We start from the raw sequence: 16,174 nt of genomic DNA, 5'->3' as shown, positions 1-16,174 counted from the left end.
CTCGGCTGAAGAATGTACGGAGCGGCTCGCAGAAATATTCGGGCCAGCGCGGCGATCGCTGGTTCGCTGGAACTCCTTTTCCTATGATATCGTGGCCGACTCGCGGCTTCGACTAAATTAACAGCTCGACCAAACTATTTCATCGCGAATCGTTTAGAAGAGAAAATCTCGCGTCTGCTCTATCGGTGAAAGATCGTTGATCGATATTCCAAATAAATAGCATTTGGGTTTGTCGAATTCGCTTTGAAATTTTCACGCGACTAATTGAATTTTATTCGTTTCATTTGTTCCGCCGTGCGTTCTTCGACTGCGTAAATTGTTTGATTTTATACGAGTTACTTTGATCCCAATTAGTTGGAATAATCGAGGTTTCATAATAGAGCAATCTGTATCGCCTTTCCACCGTTTCGTTTGCTTTCGTTTCGTTCCGTTTCGTTTCGTTTCGTTTCGTTTCGTTTCATTTGATTTGCGTGCAATAATTAGGACGTTGCTACCCATGCTAACGAGCAATGAATACACGGAGATAATTTATACAAGGAAAATCTGAGAAACATCTTTAAAAGTCGCATTACGTCTCCGAGATGCCGTAACCAAGTTTGAGACGTCGCTACAAGCCAAGAGGTTGAGCGTTCGCATTTTCGAGTAAACGCACGATAATTAACCAATTTGCCTATTAACTTATTTCGTTGAGTCGAGAACGGTAACCGTTGGAAAAACGACTCGAGTATTCCAAAGGATTCGGTAATTCCATCAACTTTTTTTACATTTCTTACGATCAGCAATGAATTTTGTTGCTTTGTCTCTAGTTCAGCAACGAATACGGTGTGCATTGTACGGTTGGTCCTACTGGAAAGTTGGTTGAAAAATAGATATAATGGAGGTATTGTTTATAGAACTGGATTTTCGCGAAATTGACGCGTTCCGTAAGTCCGATGTTAAAGGAACGAGGAGAGCAACGGTTCGCAGCAATGGTGGCAGGATCCGCGTCTGACGGAAGGAAAGAAATATAATGAGGAAAAGGGGAGGACGGTGGGGTGGTATAGGTGTTTACCAGAATATTTACGAGGAGTTGATCCTGCGGGGACGCGTCCCCACCAGCCGGTCCGAATGATTCGCCGCCGCCGCCGTCGCAGCGGGTGCACGTGTCCGTGCGCGCTCGGTGATTCGGGTGCGTGTTTCTCCGGTGCGTGCTATGCCGTGTCCGTGTCCGTGTCCGTGTCCGTGTCCGTGTCCGTGCCCGTGCCCGTGCCCGTGCCCGTCCCGTGCCCGTGTCAGTGTCTCTGGGTACGTATATTCCGCGTGCTTACGACGAGACGTGGCAACGCAGGTTGGAATGCAGTTTAGGAACGCGAGAGTCGCCCACGAGGCCAGCTCCCCTTCCCCTTCCGAAGGCCTCCTTACAGGAAGAAACCGAGGCCGAGGGGAAGCTCGCGGCTACCAGGAAGGAACTCGTTGGAATTCCCTTAACTCGCCTTCTTTATTTTCGTCTACGACTATGCGCGCCCATACTCTTCTCTACCTCCCACTGTTGTCGCGACGCGTTACGCGTTACGAGTTACGAGTTACGCGTTACGCGCCCCTTTCCACGCGCTGGTCGCCTTGTTGTTCCTGGAAGGAACATTCGTGGTGCCGTACGATAGGCAAAGTTGGATGATCGCTCGACGCTAGAGCTACCGCACCCAATCGCGGCGACAGCCACCGACACCGATCAATCAAATATCGCTGAAACCTCCGGAACCAGTTTAACGATAGAATACTCTCGCTCGAACGCTACAATGGAAGGAATGTACAGCTACGAGGAAATCGAAAAATATCCGTTCGATTATTAGCGGTAGCGTAACTGCGAACAACAAGAAACTCTTTCCGGTCAATTGAAACGCCTAGCACTGTATAGTGCTTGTTTCATCATTTTGATACAACTCGGCAAATACTATTGGTTCTAGTCGTCTATGCTTTTTATTATATTATTCTCATTTAAACGAGCAACTATTCAATCCAGCAGTGTTCTTACACTCGAATATTAACGAAAGCAAACCTGTCGCAGAGTCAACGGCCGAGCGCAGGAGCAAATATTGACGTGTTTAAGCCTGATTTAACTTTATCGGCCGTAGAACGTAGCGCAGGACTCGCAGTGTCTCGAAAATTACGTTGGAACCGAATCTCTGTTTCTCTCCGTTGCAAGAAAATTTAGCGAATCCTATCGATAATTATCATCGATCTCTTTCAATTTCGTTAATCCGTGCAACGTCCAAGGATACCTTTGAAACCTCGAACTACAGAAATACGATAAGGAAAATGAATTGTTCGGAATCCTCGAAAGCTCGTTACAAGCTTCATTAATGGAAGCTTCTTCTTATTACCGAGTTGATTCTCGGTATTACTCAACTCTGGCTTTACCCAGACCGCTTGTGCAACGTCCACCGTATATCCCAGAATGGAACGGGTATTCGAGTACCCGGATACCCGGTGTACCCGGATCGCAGCTTCTCCGGCACGACACGACAGAAAAAGGAGCATGCGTAACAGTATTACACAATAATGTTATTACACGGACGCGCGAGCGAGCTTACGCCGTCGCGTTCGCGCGGTTGGACGCTCGACGTGATTTTATTCGAACGCTTACAGCTTAATATTCGATATGAAATATTATCGCGTGTAATTCGTATCTCCGTCACGATTAACATCGTCGGCTACGTTACTCCGTTTAACCCCGTTTAACCCCGTTTTACCCCGCTTTACCCCGTTGCCGTGTAACGACGAGTCGGACTAGCGACGAATCTCTTTCGAGAGAAAGAGGTAAAATTAGGTGGTAAAATTAGTCGGAGGAAGCGAATCGCGAGGAAAATAGTGCGCGGCAGGGGGTTCAATCGGATATAATCGAGACTGTAGCGTCGAGACGGTAGCGTAGTTTCTCGCGGCTGCGTCTCGTTGCCCGGCTCTTCCGTCGCCATCTTTGCGCGTGTACACGGCCGACATATCGTGCCTCTCCCGGAAAGAAATCAACAGGGACAATCGTGTCCCCCGAAGACTCGGCTTGTCGAGTCGACGGAGTCGACGCGAAAATAACGGAGCCCGATACCGACGATCGGAAAGGAGGAGTAGAAGGAGGAGGAGGAGGTCACGGCTACCTGGAAGGAACGTCGATGGAATGTTTCTCTTTCATTATATTTCTTCGCCTGCTCTTCCGATCGAACGTCAACGAATCTTCTCTTTCTTCTTTACTTTTTACTCTCTACTCTTCATCTTTCGCTTCTTCTTTTCATCTTTTATTTTCTGCGTCAGCTCGCGTTCACCTGTTAGAGTTATTAGCGAGCACGGCGAACCGACGCAGTGGAGTCGGCAGGTCTGTTTCCGTCGACCAATTCGAAAAGGCTAATCGTGCACCCTGTCTCCGATGATCGTGAATTTCTATTATCGGTTGGCATCGAAGAACCAGCTTACCGTACTACACGGTTTTTTTGGAAAATTCAAGCTTCTATGAAAAATATGGAATTGAAGGAAACCGAAACGAAACTAAACGAAGCGAAGCGAAGCGAAGCGAAGTAAAGCGAATAGATTGATACTAATACCCAAGTGTTATAGAATAAGGTTTACACGTTGCCCGAAGCTAGAAGACTGAAAAGAAGAAAGTTAATTAAGCTAGATGTCCTCATTTGCAATCGCGTTCCTGTTACCGCGACCGCATGCTTCGTTCGCGTCGTTAAAAATCACAAATAAACCATTCGAGAACCATACGACGAATAAACCAATGTTATCGTTTAATACATCCATGTATTTACCGGTTCGATAGAATTCTCGTATCCTGTGCCTCTGAAATACAGAGTAGAACCTCGATTAATCGAATCGCCGTCTATTATTTATCGTCCAGATTCTCGGTCAGGTGGGAAATATATACGATCGGATTTTTCAAATGCATCGTCGAGTTGCCATTTGGATGTTTCGACGATTCGAGTCGACGAACGAAATCGAACGAAATCGAACGAAATCGAACGAAATCGAACGAAATCGGACTGAATCGAGGTTTCGCTGTAATTTAGCAGATTATTCGTGAAACTTGAATCCGAACTTGTGTCCATTTGACCGACGGACGGCGGCACGTCCGTCAAAGAAACACGATTAAGCAAACGTACACGCTGGAAACTATAATAGAATATAATAGTCGATAATGCCAGGCATGCGTTTCGATATACCCTATCCAATGGTCTGCTTTTCCAAAATAACGATATTAATTGATCGACGAGGTAGGTTCGCCGCGGCTAATGGCGTCCATTTTCTAACCAGTTTCGATGCAGGAGGAAGCGCGCGTTCGGAATCGCGTTCGCGCTCGAATATCTAATTAAACGTTATATATTTCCGACGGCATATATGGCGAACGTATAGCCTGTCCGATGCCGGCGTTATCTACGAAACTCGACGCCTAACGAAGGAGAAATTGCGATCGTGTAAACGTGTACAGCCATCTCGAGTAAGCGTTAGCTAACAATGTCTCAGTTTCGTTTCGCTTCCTTTCGTATTTGGGATCTTGGGAAGAACAGGGAGAAAGAGAGAAAGTAGAATTGCAAAGCGGTCGACTGTAAGTCGGCGGAAAACGCGGCGACGAGGCGTTACTGTCTCGACCAGAGAAGAGATTAAAAGGTGTAGCGGATTTAATCGTCGTTTAATCGTGGCGGTACGGATCTGGAAGGTCCGTTTGCATTCGAGAAGGTTGTTTCGGCCGCAAGCTCGATCGAACAAACGAAACGGATCGGATCGGATCGGATCGAAGAGTGTGACGCGTAAAAGGAGAAAATGGTGGCGAGCGGCGTTTCGGCTCGAGACCGAGGAGGAAACGTTGATCTCTCCGGTGCGGTGGTTCGGTACGCCAGTAGAAAGCGCGAGGTCGGCGGGTATATCGCTGGGTAGATGACGTAATCGGACAAGAGGTCTCTTAATTGGCTCGGCGTCTAGCGCGTTAGGATCAATTGTCGACGTAATGCGAGGCAGAACGGTGCAGAATAACGCGGCGTGACGAAGCGCGAGGCAGCAACGCCGACGCAGCTTCCCACACTGGTGTGTCTCGAACGGCGCCTTCGATGCGGCTTCCGATCTAACAGGTACTTTGCCGATCCGTCGTCTGGTTCCCCTGCACCGATGGACACCGAACCGCCTCGAAACTTTAAAAGTCGATCGTTGCATCTTACGAAGAGAGAAACGAGTCGCGAGATGGACCTCGCGCGGCCATGGAGCCCAGCGGGCCGAGGATCCGATCGATTCGAAAGGAAATTCCAGAGAAACGACAAAGATCGTTTCCCAAGCGTTTTTCCCTCGTAACGCGCCAATTTCTTTCCTCGTGCGCATTATATCTTCGGTTCCCCGTTCATCCCGTTCGAATTCAGCGGACGGAGCGATGACGCAGTCGAGATAGCATCGCGCGATGGCGGATGTTTCAAGGTGTCCAAGTTTCCTCGTTTCAGGCGGACACGTCGAAGAAATGTTTCCGGCATCTCGGCGGACAAAGCGTTGCCCGCGCGCGTCGACGCTGGGAAAGAGAGGGGGGCCGCGACGCGTCGGCTCGAGAAGGACGAACGGAAAAGGAGCTAATAAGAAATGCATCGGAAACTTGAATCACTGTTCGATCGAGCGGGAAAACTTGTTCTCGGGGCCCGGCGATACTCGCCAGGAAATAGTTTCCTCGCAAATCCGAATCCCACAGCTAGACGTTGACTCCGTTTCGAACGCGCGACATTATCGACAACGAATATTCCGTGTTTTTATTCCCGTACTCGACCGTCGTACAAATCCTCCAGAATCTCCAATTGTCCCGCAAACTAACGCGGAGACTAACGAAATCTTCGCGGAATCGGAGAATTTGGGAAATTTCGTAAAATCGGCGAACAGAAGGAAAACTCGCGAATCGCGGACGAGCGATCTAAAATTCGAGCTGTCCTAATTGAAACGACTAACGGGTCGCGCGCATGGCAAACAGCCGAATCACAGCTCGAATGATCGTTAGATTCGCGCCTGTTATTAACTCGACGAAATCCTTTCGCGGATACGAGGATTCGCGCGAGCACTGTATAGGTGTCTAATATTATCCGAGTGAATCGTTCCCCCGACCGTATAGTTCCGGGTAGTAGAGGCCAGTGAGTTTCCGAGTACCTAAAAGGCTCTCGTAATACGATGGCAGACGAGGAGCTAATGCGCCGAGTCGAACGAACTTCCGGGTCTTCGGCGACCCTCGTTTGTCTCGGAAGCCAAAGAAGTTGCAAGGAGCCGTTACGTACTGGCATCGGAGGCATTAAGGTATCAAGGCATCCGCGCCGCGCGAGCCTCTCGATCGCCGGTGCCGCTGCTGCGATCGTCGGAAAAATATCTATCCTCGGGCTTTGCAACCGAGACCTTTCCACGTCTTTGACAACGACCGTTTCTTCGCGTACTGTCGCGTCGACGGGTCACGCCCATCTCTAACAGAGACCGATCGAACGACTCGATTTTTCGCGTTCGCGAAGCGCTTCGAAATCATCGGTTCTCATCGTTCCGCGATAAAGCGGAAAGAATGGTACGCTTTTTATTCGGTGTTCCGTTTCATCCGAGATCGGCTCGTTTAACGCTCGTTCGTTTCGCGCTTGGTTGTTTTTGGAACTCGAACTCCGCGTTAAACGCAGTCTTACCTCTACACCTCGAGTAAACTTAGACGATCGCTTTTACCCGAGGTAGTTTTTCAGATGAAAACTCGAAAAACAGAGTTTCACCATGGTGAAAATCCTTTCGTAAATTCATAGAAAATCGACGGTTCGTTTATAAGCCTTTACACACCCTTTTCTGAGCGCTCTCCTCGAAAACTGTTCGGGTGCTCGCGTTACCTATCTGCTCCCCAACCGAAGATCCTGGTTAGTTTAGTTATTTAACGCTACTACAGATTATCGATAGTTTATTATTATAGAAAATTCGATCGTCTCGAGGCCAATTAGTTTGAGCAACGGCAAAGTTGTACCGCGGTGCGGCTCGTAAGTCCGGTGATTATTCGGAACAGTTTCACGACCGGCAGAGGAGCAACAGTGGAAGAGAGGAGCAGGAGCGGTAGATGATCTGACCTTCCCCGGGATAAGAGGTGATCTGGGATCGCGCCCTCTATCGGAGGTACGGTTACGCGGAGGAGAACGATAACGGAACGTCCTCCTGTTCCTCGGCCGTTTTCTTCTTCTTTCTTGACCGTGTCCCGACCGTGTCCCGACCGTGTCCCGACCGTGTCCCGACCGTCCTGGCCGTCTCGCGGAGCGGTGCCGTTGTCGGCCAACTGCTTTCGGTGATATGGAGCGACGAGATTCTCGAGAGGCGAGCGGCACCTCTGAAACGCCTCGCGGTCGCCTCTCGGAAAACCGAAGAAAATGAATCGCGAAGCGGAAGCGGAAGCGGATCCGGGGGAACGGCACGGTTATGTTTCGCACGCGATCGTTAATTACGGATTAACACGGATATTTCAATGGGATTTCGTTCTCCCCTCTGCGTATCGTTGCCGAACTGTAAACGCTGTTGCTCCTTACGGGACATCCGATGGCAGCCAACGCGTTCAAACCTTTCCCAGCATTCGTGTTTTTACCCTCGTTCCGATACTCGAACTTGTTCGAACGGTTTTCTCTGTATCGATTGTTACCGGTGGTGTTTGCGTTTGCTTCGGCAACTCGGCAACCGTGCAAACGTGCAAACGTGCAAACGTGCAAACGTGCAAACGTTGCTAGTTTCCTCCAGCGATGACCAAACGAGCTTGTTATCGTTTCATCGTGGCTCTTCGATTTCCTTGGTTTTTTAAGCAATCTCCAATGAAATCTTGGTTTCTCGTTAAACCCTGAATGCGAGTTGTTACCGTATCGCGCGGGTGCAGCTTACAAATGTACAACGAATACGGTATCGCGTACCGTCGGTGGCCGAGTATTAACCCCTCAAGGACGACGTCTGCTCGTGCTATCAATTTTCCTACCGTTCTCACTTTCGACTTTCTTACGTTTATCCAATTATAGCTCTAAATCGGTGTTACGATCATCGTGGGAACAGTCGTAAAATCAAATGCGCGCGAATCTAGAATATATATATTGTACGCGAGATGAAAGGTCAATTGTCGGTAGCAGAGTTTGAGGTGACGCAAAGCCAACGACAAGTACGTTACCGGAGGATTCTTTGAAGAAAAAACGAGAAACGACGCAGGACGATACGAGCAGTTTATTTCGGATGGGTCTATCGTTGCGACTACAGGACTAACGGCGATTCGTTGGTTGGCTCGTTGGCTCCTTGGCTCGTTGACTCCTTGGCTCGCGGCCTATCCTGGCCGGGGCCGAGAGCGATCCTCGCGGGGACTCCCGGGCATCGCAATCGCGATCGCGTGTCGACCGCTCGTTACCACCGCCGGAAGTTGTCATCGGCTCGATCGAATGCCTCGCTCGTGAGCAACCGGCCAGCCAGAGAGCGGGACGAACCTGCCCATTAACTTATTATCGATTACTCGACGCTTTCAGTGCCGTTGCCGGACGGGCAACGCGGACATCGGTTTCGGGGGACGACGCGGAGGTTCTTCGACTCCGTTCTCCTTTGACGCCCCTCCCCGAAGACACCTCGGGGGACGATTCGCGTGTTCGAGCCTCCGAGAGTCGGGGTGCGGTGAGTTCGGCGGTCGAACGTTTTCAACGATGGGAAGGGTTCATCGAAACTAGTCGATTATTCGACGAAACAAACCAACGTGAAATTGCCATTTTTTATTCACGGTGGCAACCGACGGGCGCGGCAGCGCCGATCGTTGCTAGAAACGACTAGAGTCAAAGTTTGAAAAGTCAACGAAACTTTCGTTTCGACCCGATAATTCCCAGTAACCCTGACTCGTACTCCTCCACCTGTCGATCGGAGAATTATTCCGGCACATCGGTGGACGATGAAAGGAAAGACGAGGTAGGTGGAGGTTCGATCCGGTGTTCGAGGATTCGGTAGACGCGACCGTGTTCCGTGAGAATCTCTGCGGTGGCAGAGGCGATCCGACAGAGACGTGGAATCCGATATTCCGTGTGGACCAAGGATACACGCGGGAACGCGAAACGTCGAGGGTTCTGCTCAATTTTCAATCGCCCTCGACTCTATCTCTCTCTCTCTCTCTCTCTCTCTGTTCCTGTCGAGACAGGAATTTCATGGAGATTCAATAGTGGTTACCCCTTCATGACCGGGACGCGAGATTTATGCATGCGCAGGCTGTGGGAATCGTGGAAAAATGAACAACGAACGACCTCGTAACGCGAGCAGTTTTCGAGAAGTTCGCCCACCTACAGCGATAGCGAGCTTAGGAAACGTAATCTAGTGTATTCTTGCGGTACGAAGATGGAAGTCTAAGTATTTCCCAAGTATATTTCAAAATAGCAGCCAACTCGAAGGTGTCGTTGAAACGATTCTTCTCGGCGAGGCTCTCGAAAAGGCGAATTACATCGATTTCGATGCTTCGAAACTGTTTAACCGCGTTTGTGCAACGGTTGCGCAACGTTCGTTCGAGACGGTTTCGAACGTCTTCTGCTTCCATCTAGCCGGCGCGCCGTTAGCCTTTCGTTCCGATCGAGATGAGAGGTTTATCCACTTATCTATCAATCAGCGTGGTTTCGTGCTACCAGGGAGGGAGCAGGAAGGGGCTAGACGAGCGACAGAGCGAGAGGGGTCGAGAAATAGACGGTTGATCACAGGCACGCCCTCCTCGTTTCTCACGAAGGAAAAGGGCGAGGCTCTTCCTCGATCGAGCCCACCTCGTTTTCGATAATCGTCGAGATCCTCGGGAGAACGACCTTATCTCGTTTATTAGGCCGTCGTCTCTTTCTCGAGGAGGCAAACCGGGAACGGACGGACGATCGGCCGTCATCCTCGAAAATCATTATTTCCTCGAGAGTTATTTTCAAGTTTTACGAGTAGCAGCACGATCAATACCGCGGGACAACCAACTTGGAAAGTGGGTTAATACTTAATTGCGTTTAATTGTCCGTTTCTCGGCACTTGTTCGCCCGCAATTACCAGAGGTTACCTTCGAGCCTCCCTTTTGACCCTTTCCAAACAGATTCAGTTCCCTTGTCTGGACGGACGTTGGTATTTCTGGACGATGCTCCGCCGTTTGGTGTCTCTCGGTCTCGCGTCCGAGCATTATGCCAATTACGGGGAATCGCGTGGAGGTTCTTTCTCTCGAAAGAATATCGTTTACGCCGAAAGTCGGTTTAGTCGTTTCGGAATACTTTTATCCTCGAGACGCGAGACGCGAGATGCGAGACGCGAGACGCGAGACGCCGGTGTATCTCTCTCGAGCGAGGATCGTGTACCTTTCTTCGCGACAACACCAAGGAACGCGGAAACCAAAAGAAAACACCTTCGACAGAAGGAACCGTGTTGATCGAAACTTCTCGGTTATTATGATCGTCGCGAAAACGAAGCCAGCAGAACGTATTTGATAAAAAAGACGAATCGTTCTTGCATCGGTTATGTCGCGCGAGCGACGGATCTACACGGAAAACAAAGGAATCCCGTGTTTTTAACTAATAAAACGAGCATTCCAACGCGAACAGTGTTTTCCGAAAACTCTGGAAACGGGAGAACGATGTTCCAGGCGGAGTTTCCGAAAATACATCGAAAAATCCGAAGGTTTCCTTTGTCCATATTCGGCCGACTGCGAACCAACCCATTTCCATCCGCGATTCCCGTTTTGCCAGGCATTTCTGAAATACCGGCTAATAGTAGTTTGTAATTTGTAACCAGCGTAGATTCGCCTCGGTTGGAAAGATTTCGGAGGCGAAGACGAAGCCGGCGAAGGAACGGTCTCCGAGCGAGTCTAACACCGATCCTCTAATTGAGATCATTTCAACTGGGTTTGCGTCAATCTACGCCAACGGAGGAAGTTTTGTCCGCGGGCCGGCGTCGCGGGAGGCCCTGCCGCGGTCCACCGGCCCCGAAAAATTCACGGGTCCGCGAGGATGGGTCCGCGAGGCGGCCTTTTCAAGAACGGGCCGCGTTTGCGCGCCGCGCGGCAAATACGATCGGCCGCCGCGGCCGGAATCCGTTCTTCGCGGGACGAGTTTTATTTCGACACGTTAAAACGACCCTACTGCAGCATTAATTCAGGCAATTTGCGACATGGTCCTCGCTCGGTCACTCTCGTTACATTCTTTTCGTGTCTTCCCATCAGGCTCCCGCCTCCTATCCTCCTAACCGCGCTCGAGCGTCACCGCGTGCAAGCGTGCAAGCGTGCAAGCGTCCAAGCGTCCAAGCGTCCAAGCGTCCAAGCGTCCAAGCAACCGCGCAGGCGTTCTCAAACTGTTCCAACGGCGTCGTATTCCTCGTTCGAACGGACCGAAATTCCACCGTACCGTCGACATTTTCCGAAACTCTGGCCGGAAGTAAGCGTTTAGAAACCTGCCAAATAAGACCGCTTGAAAGCCAAACGACGCATCCGCATCGAAACCGACTCTAACGTAGCGCGAAAGATCTCGCGCGAAATAAAGCAAAGTATACGTATGCAGCTAAGACACCGTTCGCGTCTTGCTGGTATTTCGCCTCGCGTTGACGAGCGACAGTCGATCGAGAAAGTCGACGAGACGCGTTACGCCGGCTAACCAGAAATTCGTGCGGCGTTTCAGCCGCCGGTTCGCCGGTTCGCCGGTTCGCGCAAAGAAACAACGAGGATCTCGTTTGAGGTCGGGGAGACAAAGGGGCTGAGTTGCGTGTCGTGCAGCCCTCTCCCGTAATTTCTCCCTTGCCGAGACAGGAAGCGGCGATACAAAGCCGCGCGCTGCCGGGCCTGACGTGTTTTTCGCGCGATACTAACCAAATTGAGGGTTCATTCGCGTGAATCGCGAACATTTCGTAACGAGGGACGGAAATCGATCGGGAACAAGATCTCGGTGGGGAAAGGTGTTGAGGCGGGCAGACGTTAACGCCGGAGGAGAAAAGCGACACGCAACTTGTCGAAAAACAAGAAAACTCCACCGGAGAACGTTTCCGAATGTAACCTTTCCTTCCTTCCGCCTCTTCCGTCTCTTCCAGTAACGTTATTCGCTCAACACCGTATCGCGAAAAGAAACGATTCGACGCGTTTTCTTCGATTCCAAGAGGAACACGAAACTTTTCTTTAAACCTATTATCGACTCCTCGAACGTTTGTCGTTGGCGCCAATGTTTACGAATATTGTTATTCTTAAACGAACGAACGAGACATCTCGCATAGCGGGCAATTTCGTCCGCGTCGATCTCGAAAAGTGAACAATGAGAAGCGAAAAATGGAAAGAGCCCCGAGTTCGAAGAGCAACGCATTCGCAATGTTTCCAGACTGACAACCGTCTTAGCAAAATCAACAAACCGTTCGATCGCACGCATCGCGTTGCATCGTCGCAAAACAAAATCGATTCATCGAACCGAAAAACTTTCTCTCGAAACATCAAACGCGAGATCCCCGAGATGAATCTCGAACAAAGAGCTTCGCGCCAAATGAAAGCAACGAAAGGGAAAAAACGGAGAAAAGAGAAAAAAGAGAAAGAACGATGAAGGAAAGGCGGGAAAAAATACCGCGTCCGCCTCGAACACGACGCAGGAATCTCGGCGCGAGGAATTCGAGTCGAAGCGTAGAAGACGAAGACGCAGAAGCGGGAGAAGCAACGGCAACAGAAGAAGAAGGAGAAGAAGAAAAGGAAGAACAAGAAGAACAAGAAGAAGGAGGAGGGAAAGAAAAAAGAAAGGAGATGGAGCTTACCGGAAGTGGCTGAGACTCGATCACCCTCGGATCGTTACAATGAGGCTCCACCGACTCGTGGAACGAAGGAAAAAGAGGAAGACGGAGGAGGAGGAGGCAGGTGGAAAAGATGAAGCGAGCTACAGCGAACGAGGAAGAGGCGGTCGGAAAGAGAGGGCCGCAGCCCGGCTGGGAAACGAGGATAAAGAACCACCGCGAAGGGGCAGAGGGACGGGGAGAGAGAGAGAGAGAGAGAGAGAGAGAGAGAGAGAAAGAGAGAGAGAAAGAGAAGGGCTGCACTGTCGCGGGAACGCCACGCGTGATCGAGTTACCTGGACGAACTGGCGTGGTGCAGGTGAGGTTGGTGCACGGCCTGCGGGACAAAGAACCGCAAGAAATACCGATACCACCTTACCTCTGGGACTGTAAGGTCGCTGTCGCAACCCAAAATCGAACCGGCCGCGGCGGACGCGGCCGTCGCGTCTGCCTCCGGTCCGGCTCGTTTTTCTCTCGAACCGATAGCCGGCCAGCCAACGGAGAGGCCGGCGTGTCGGGTGACCACGGAAAATCCGAGATCGTCGGACATCGTGCGCCGATCGCTCCCGAAAATTCCACTCCGGAGGCGGGTCGGCTCGCGGAAGAAGCGCGCATTTACCGGAGGCCAGACACGCGAGCCCTTCGGAGACATCGATACACGTCGAAACATAGATACCCCCTAGCATTGCCTCATCCTTCTCGTGCGGTTTGCCCGTTACGTTCCCGTGCCTCCATCCTGGCGCCCGTACGCGACGGCAGGCTCAAAATTACCCGAAAAACAACTGCCTCCGAGTCGTTGGCTCGGGTCGAGCGGTCTCTCCTACGACTCTCCCGAGAAACTTCGGCGTCGTTTCTATTCCGATTTAGGAGAAGTAAATGCTGTTACATGAAAACGATTGTAGAAAAATGCGCGCGTTCGACGACGGCTGCGACGAGCGCCCGGCTCGAGCGGAGACGCGCCCTAAGGCCGGCCAAAGAAGGCGGGGAGTGTTTTTTGGTAGCACAGCGGTACGCTGCTAGTCCCGTAATTCTGCTCGCCGGTAGCTGTAATACTAGACAACAGACGCAGAATCGAGACTACGACGAAATCATTACTAGGAACACGTTGCTTTCACCCGATGCAGGAATCGAGGAGGTGTTCAAACACCGTTCGATCGACCTCGGTGCGCGCGCATTTGTCTTCGCTCCCTTATTTGGAAACGAGTTTATTGCGAATGCACGCTCGACCAAATTTTAATCGCTACATTGTTCTTCTATCGGCCGACAGAGGTTTTCCAACAGATTAGGCGGCATTCGACGTGCTGTTTCAACCAGCTTTATTTCGCTATCCGACTCGCGACACTGTACGCGCACGAATATATCGATGACTCTATGATATTTCATTTGGTTTTCTTTCCACCGGAAACCATACGTGTCAGCTAGCATTCTTTTTACTTTTCGACGCGAACATCTATCCCAGTTTTCCCTTGGAGCAGCGCGTTGCCATTTACCACGGTGTTGTCGCGATCGTTTCTTATTGTCGGTTTACGATATACGTTTCTAGAGGTCTGTCACGGTTGAACCGAGGGAAACGGTTGTTCGAGCAATCTTGGCGAGGACACGGCTTTACGTTCCGTTTCTTGTAACCGTTCGCGATGCGTCGTGGACAGATTGTCGAATTTATGCATTTACACGGCATGCGCGACTTTCCAGAGTTCACGGTGGACTCGAGAATTCGATATTCGTTTCGAGTTCAATAGGACCTTAACGGAGGATAGAAATGTCGTTTCTCTTTTACTCGTTGAACCTTTGAAACTTTCAATTCTTCGAGAACTGCTCGTTCCCTTCTATTATTCGATTTACGTTAGTTGCGTTCGAGCGAGTCTTTATTAGAAAAACCTCATTAATCGATTCGTTTACGGATTCGATTTATCAAAGATTTCCAGTTCCTTAAACTATAACCGGTATTGCGAGAAAAAGTACATTGTAATCTTATTGGAATTGAAAAGCAACTCACGGCTCATTGTATCGTATCGTATCGTGGCGTGTCGAGCAGTGTCGATCGGCAGGCGCGTTTCGCGCAAAGTTTCCTCGCCGAGAAAGACAATTCACCCCCGCCGAATTCCAGACGTTTGACCCGATCGTTTCGCGTTAATCCGAACCGGTACTGCAGTGCTCGATTCGAAACGGCGCTGACAGAGCTCTCGTAACGTCTAATCTGTCAGGTGATATCCGAATAGTCGCGATACGCGCAAGCGTGACACACCTATTTCGAGGAAACTCGGCGCGGAGGTGCAGTTCGCCGAAGTATTCGGAAAGCAAAGTATTTCATTAGCTAGGAAATTCTATGCGATTCACCGTTACGCGGACACGTTGTCGTGTCCGTTCCCGTATTTCGATCGAAATCGAGAGGAACTCGACGACCGGGCTCTAAAATTTAGAAGACAAACGAAAAGATCCGCGTTTCGGGCGGCGGGTAACGCGTAGCCCGGTGACCGGCGCGGCTAAAGGTTCGTTCAGACCGAGAGTTTTAGTTTCTGTTCCGCTATCCGCGAACTGTCTCCGAATCGAGTAGCTGGATTCGACGACGGTCCAACTTGTATTACTCGGCAATGGTAAACGCTGATATGGGTGATAACGATAACGTTGCGTTAATAATAGCAGACGGTGACGATCAACGAGAATCCGAGGGAGAAGGAACGCGTTCGAAAACTGTAAAACGGCGTGTCTCGGAAACGATTGCTATCGGCACCGGCATTGTTCCGATTATCCCGTCGTGCACCGAATCGTCTCCGATTGTCAGTCTGGACTGACCTTAAGACACATGCACCTGGTACTACGGTGCATGAAAAACACGTAACTCGGAATTTATGAGAAGGTGGCCGGAGGCATCGCCGGACTCTGCGCCGCGGCGCGGGCTACCGAGGACGCGGCGAGAGCAGTGCCGCGAGAGGGAACTCTGTCGGCGGAGGTGGGGCGAACGAGTCAGAGGAGGAACAGGAGGAAAAGGAGGAACACCGGGAACAGGAGGAACGGGAGGAAGAGGAGCGAGAGGAGCGAGAGGAGCGAGAGGAGCGCGAGGAGCGCGGGAGCAGCGAGAGGAGGAAGAGGGCACAGGGTACCGTTCTGTCCTCGGGGACCTTGGTTCACCGGGTCGGTTCTCTCCTGGCTTCTCATCCACTTAGCAAAAAGCGGCTTAACCACCGCGATCTTCTCTTCTCCGCAGGTTCTCTTCCTTTTCCTCTTCTCCTCCGCGACCTCGAAACCGTTCACGGTTACGCCGGTATCGCGTCTACTTCCTTCTTTTCGGAGGGTCTACGGGAAACTTTGACTGGAACCTGTCCAGCCGGCAGCGACGCGCGCGGATCGCCTAACTTGTCCGCGTTTGGTATTCGGCAATTCAATCCGAGTATCGTGGTTTAACGCCTTCTCCTTTAACGTACAGAGAACA

The 16,174-nt window shown here is 50.8% G+C and overlaps 1 protein-coding gene across 1 annotated transcript in view; it reads right to left on the bottom strand.

Moving 5' to 3' along the window:
• The window catches only part of Septin4 (septin 4), a 34,805-nt gene extending 19,914 nt beyond the window's left edge, over positions 1-14,891 (bottom strand). The window contains exon 1 of the mRNA XM_031982211.2: positions 14,741-14,891. Within this exon, the coding sequence (XP_031838071.1) occupies positions 14,741-14,747 (7 nt within the window). The 5' untranslated portion in view covers positions 14,748-14,891. The remainder of the gene's footprint in view (positions 1-14,740) is intronic.
• Positions 14,892-16,174: the final 1,283 nt, after the last annotated feature.

This window comes from Nomia melanderi, chromosome 3 (genome assembly GCF_051020985.1).
Source record: "Nomia melanderi isolate GNS246 chromosome 3, iyNomMela1, whole genome shotgun sequence".
Taxonomy (NCBI): Eukaryota; Metazoa; Arthropoda; class Insecta; order Hymenoptera; family Halictidae; genus Nomia; species Nomia melanderi.
The sequence above is the reverse complement of the archived record's forward strand: the minus strand, read 5'-3'. Positions and strand labels throughout refer to the sequence as shown.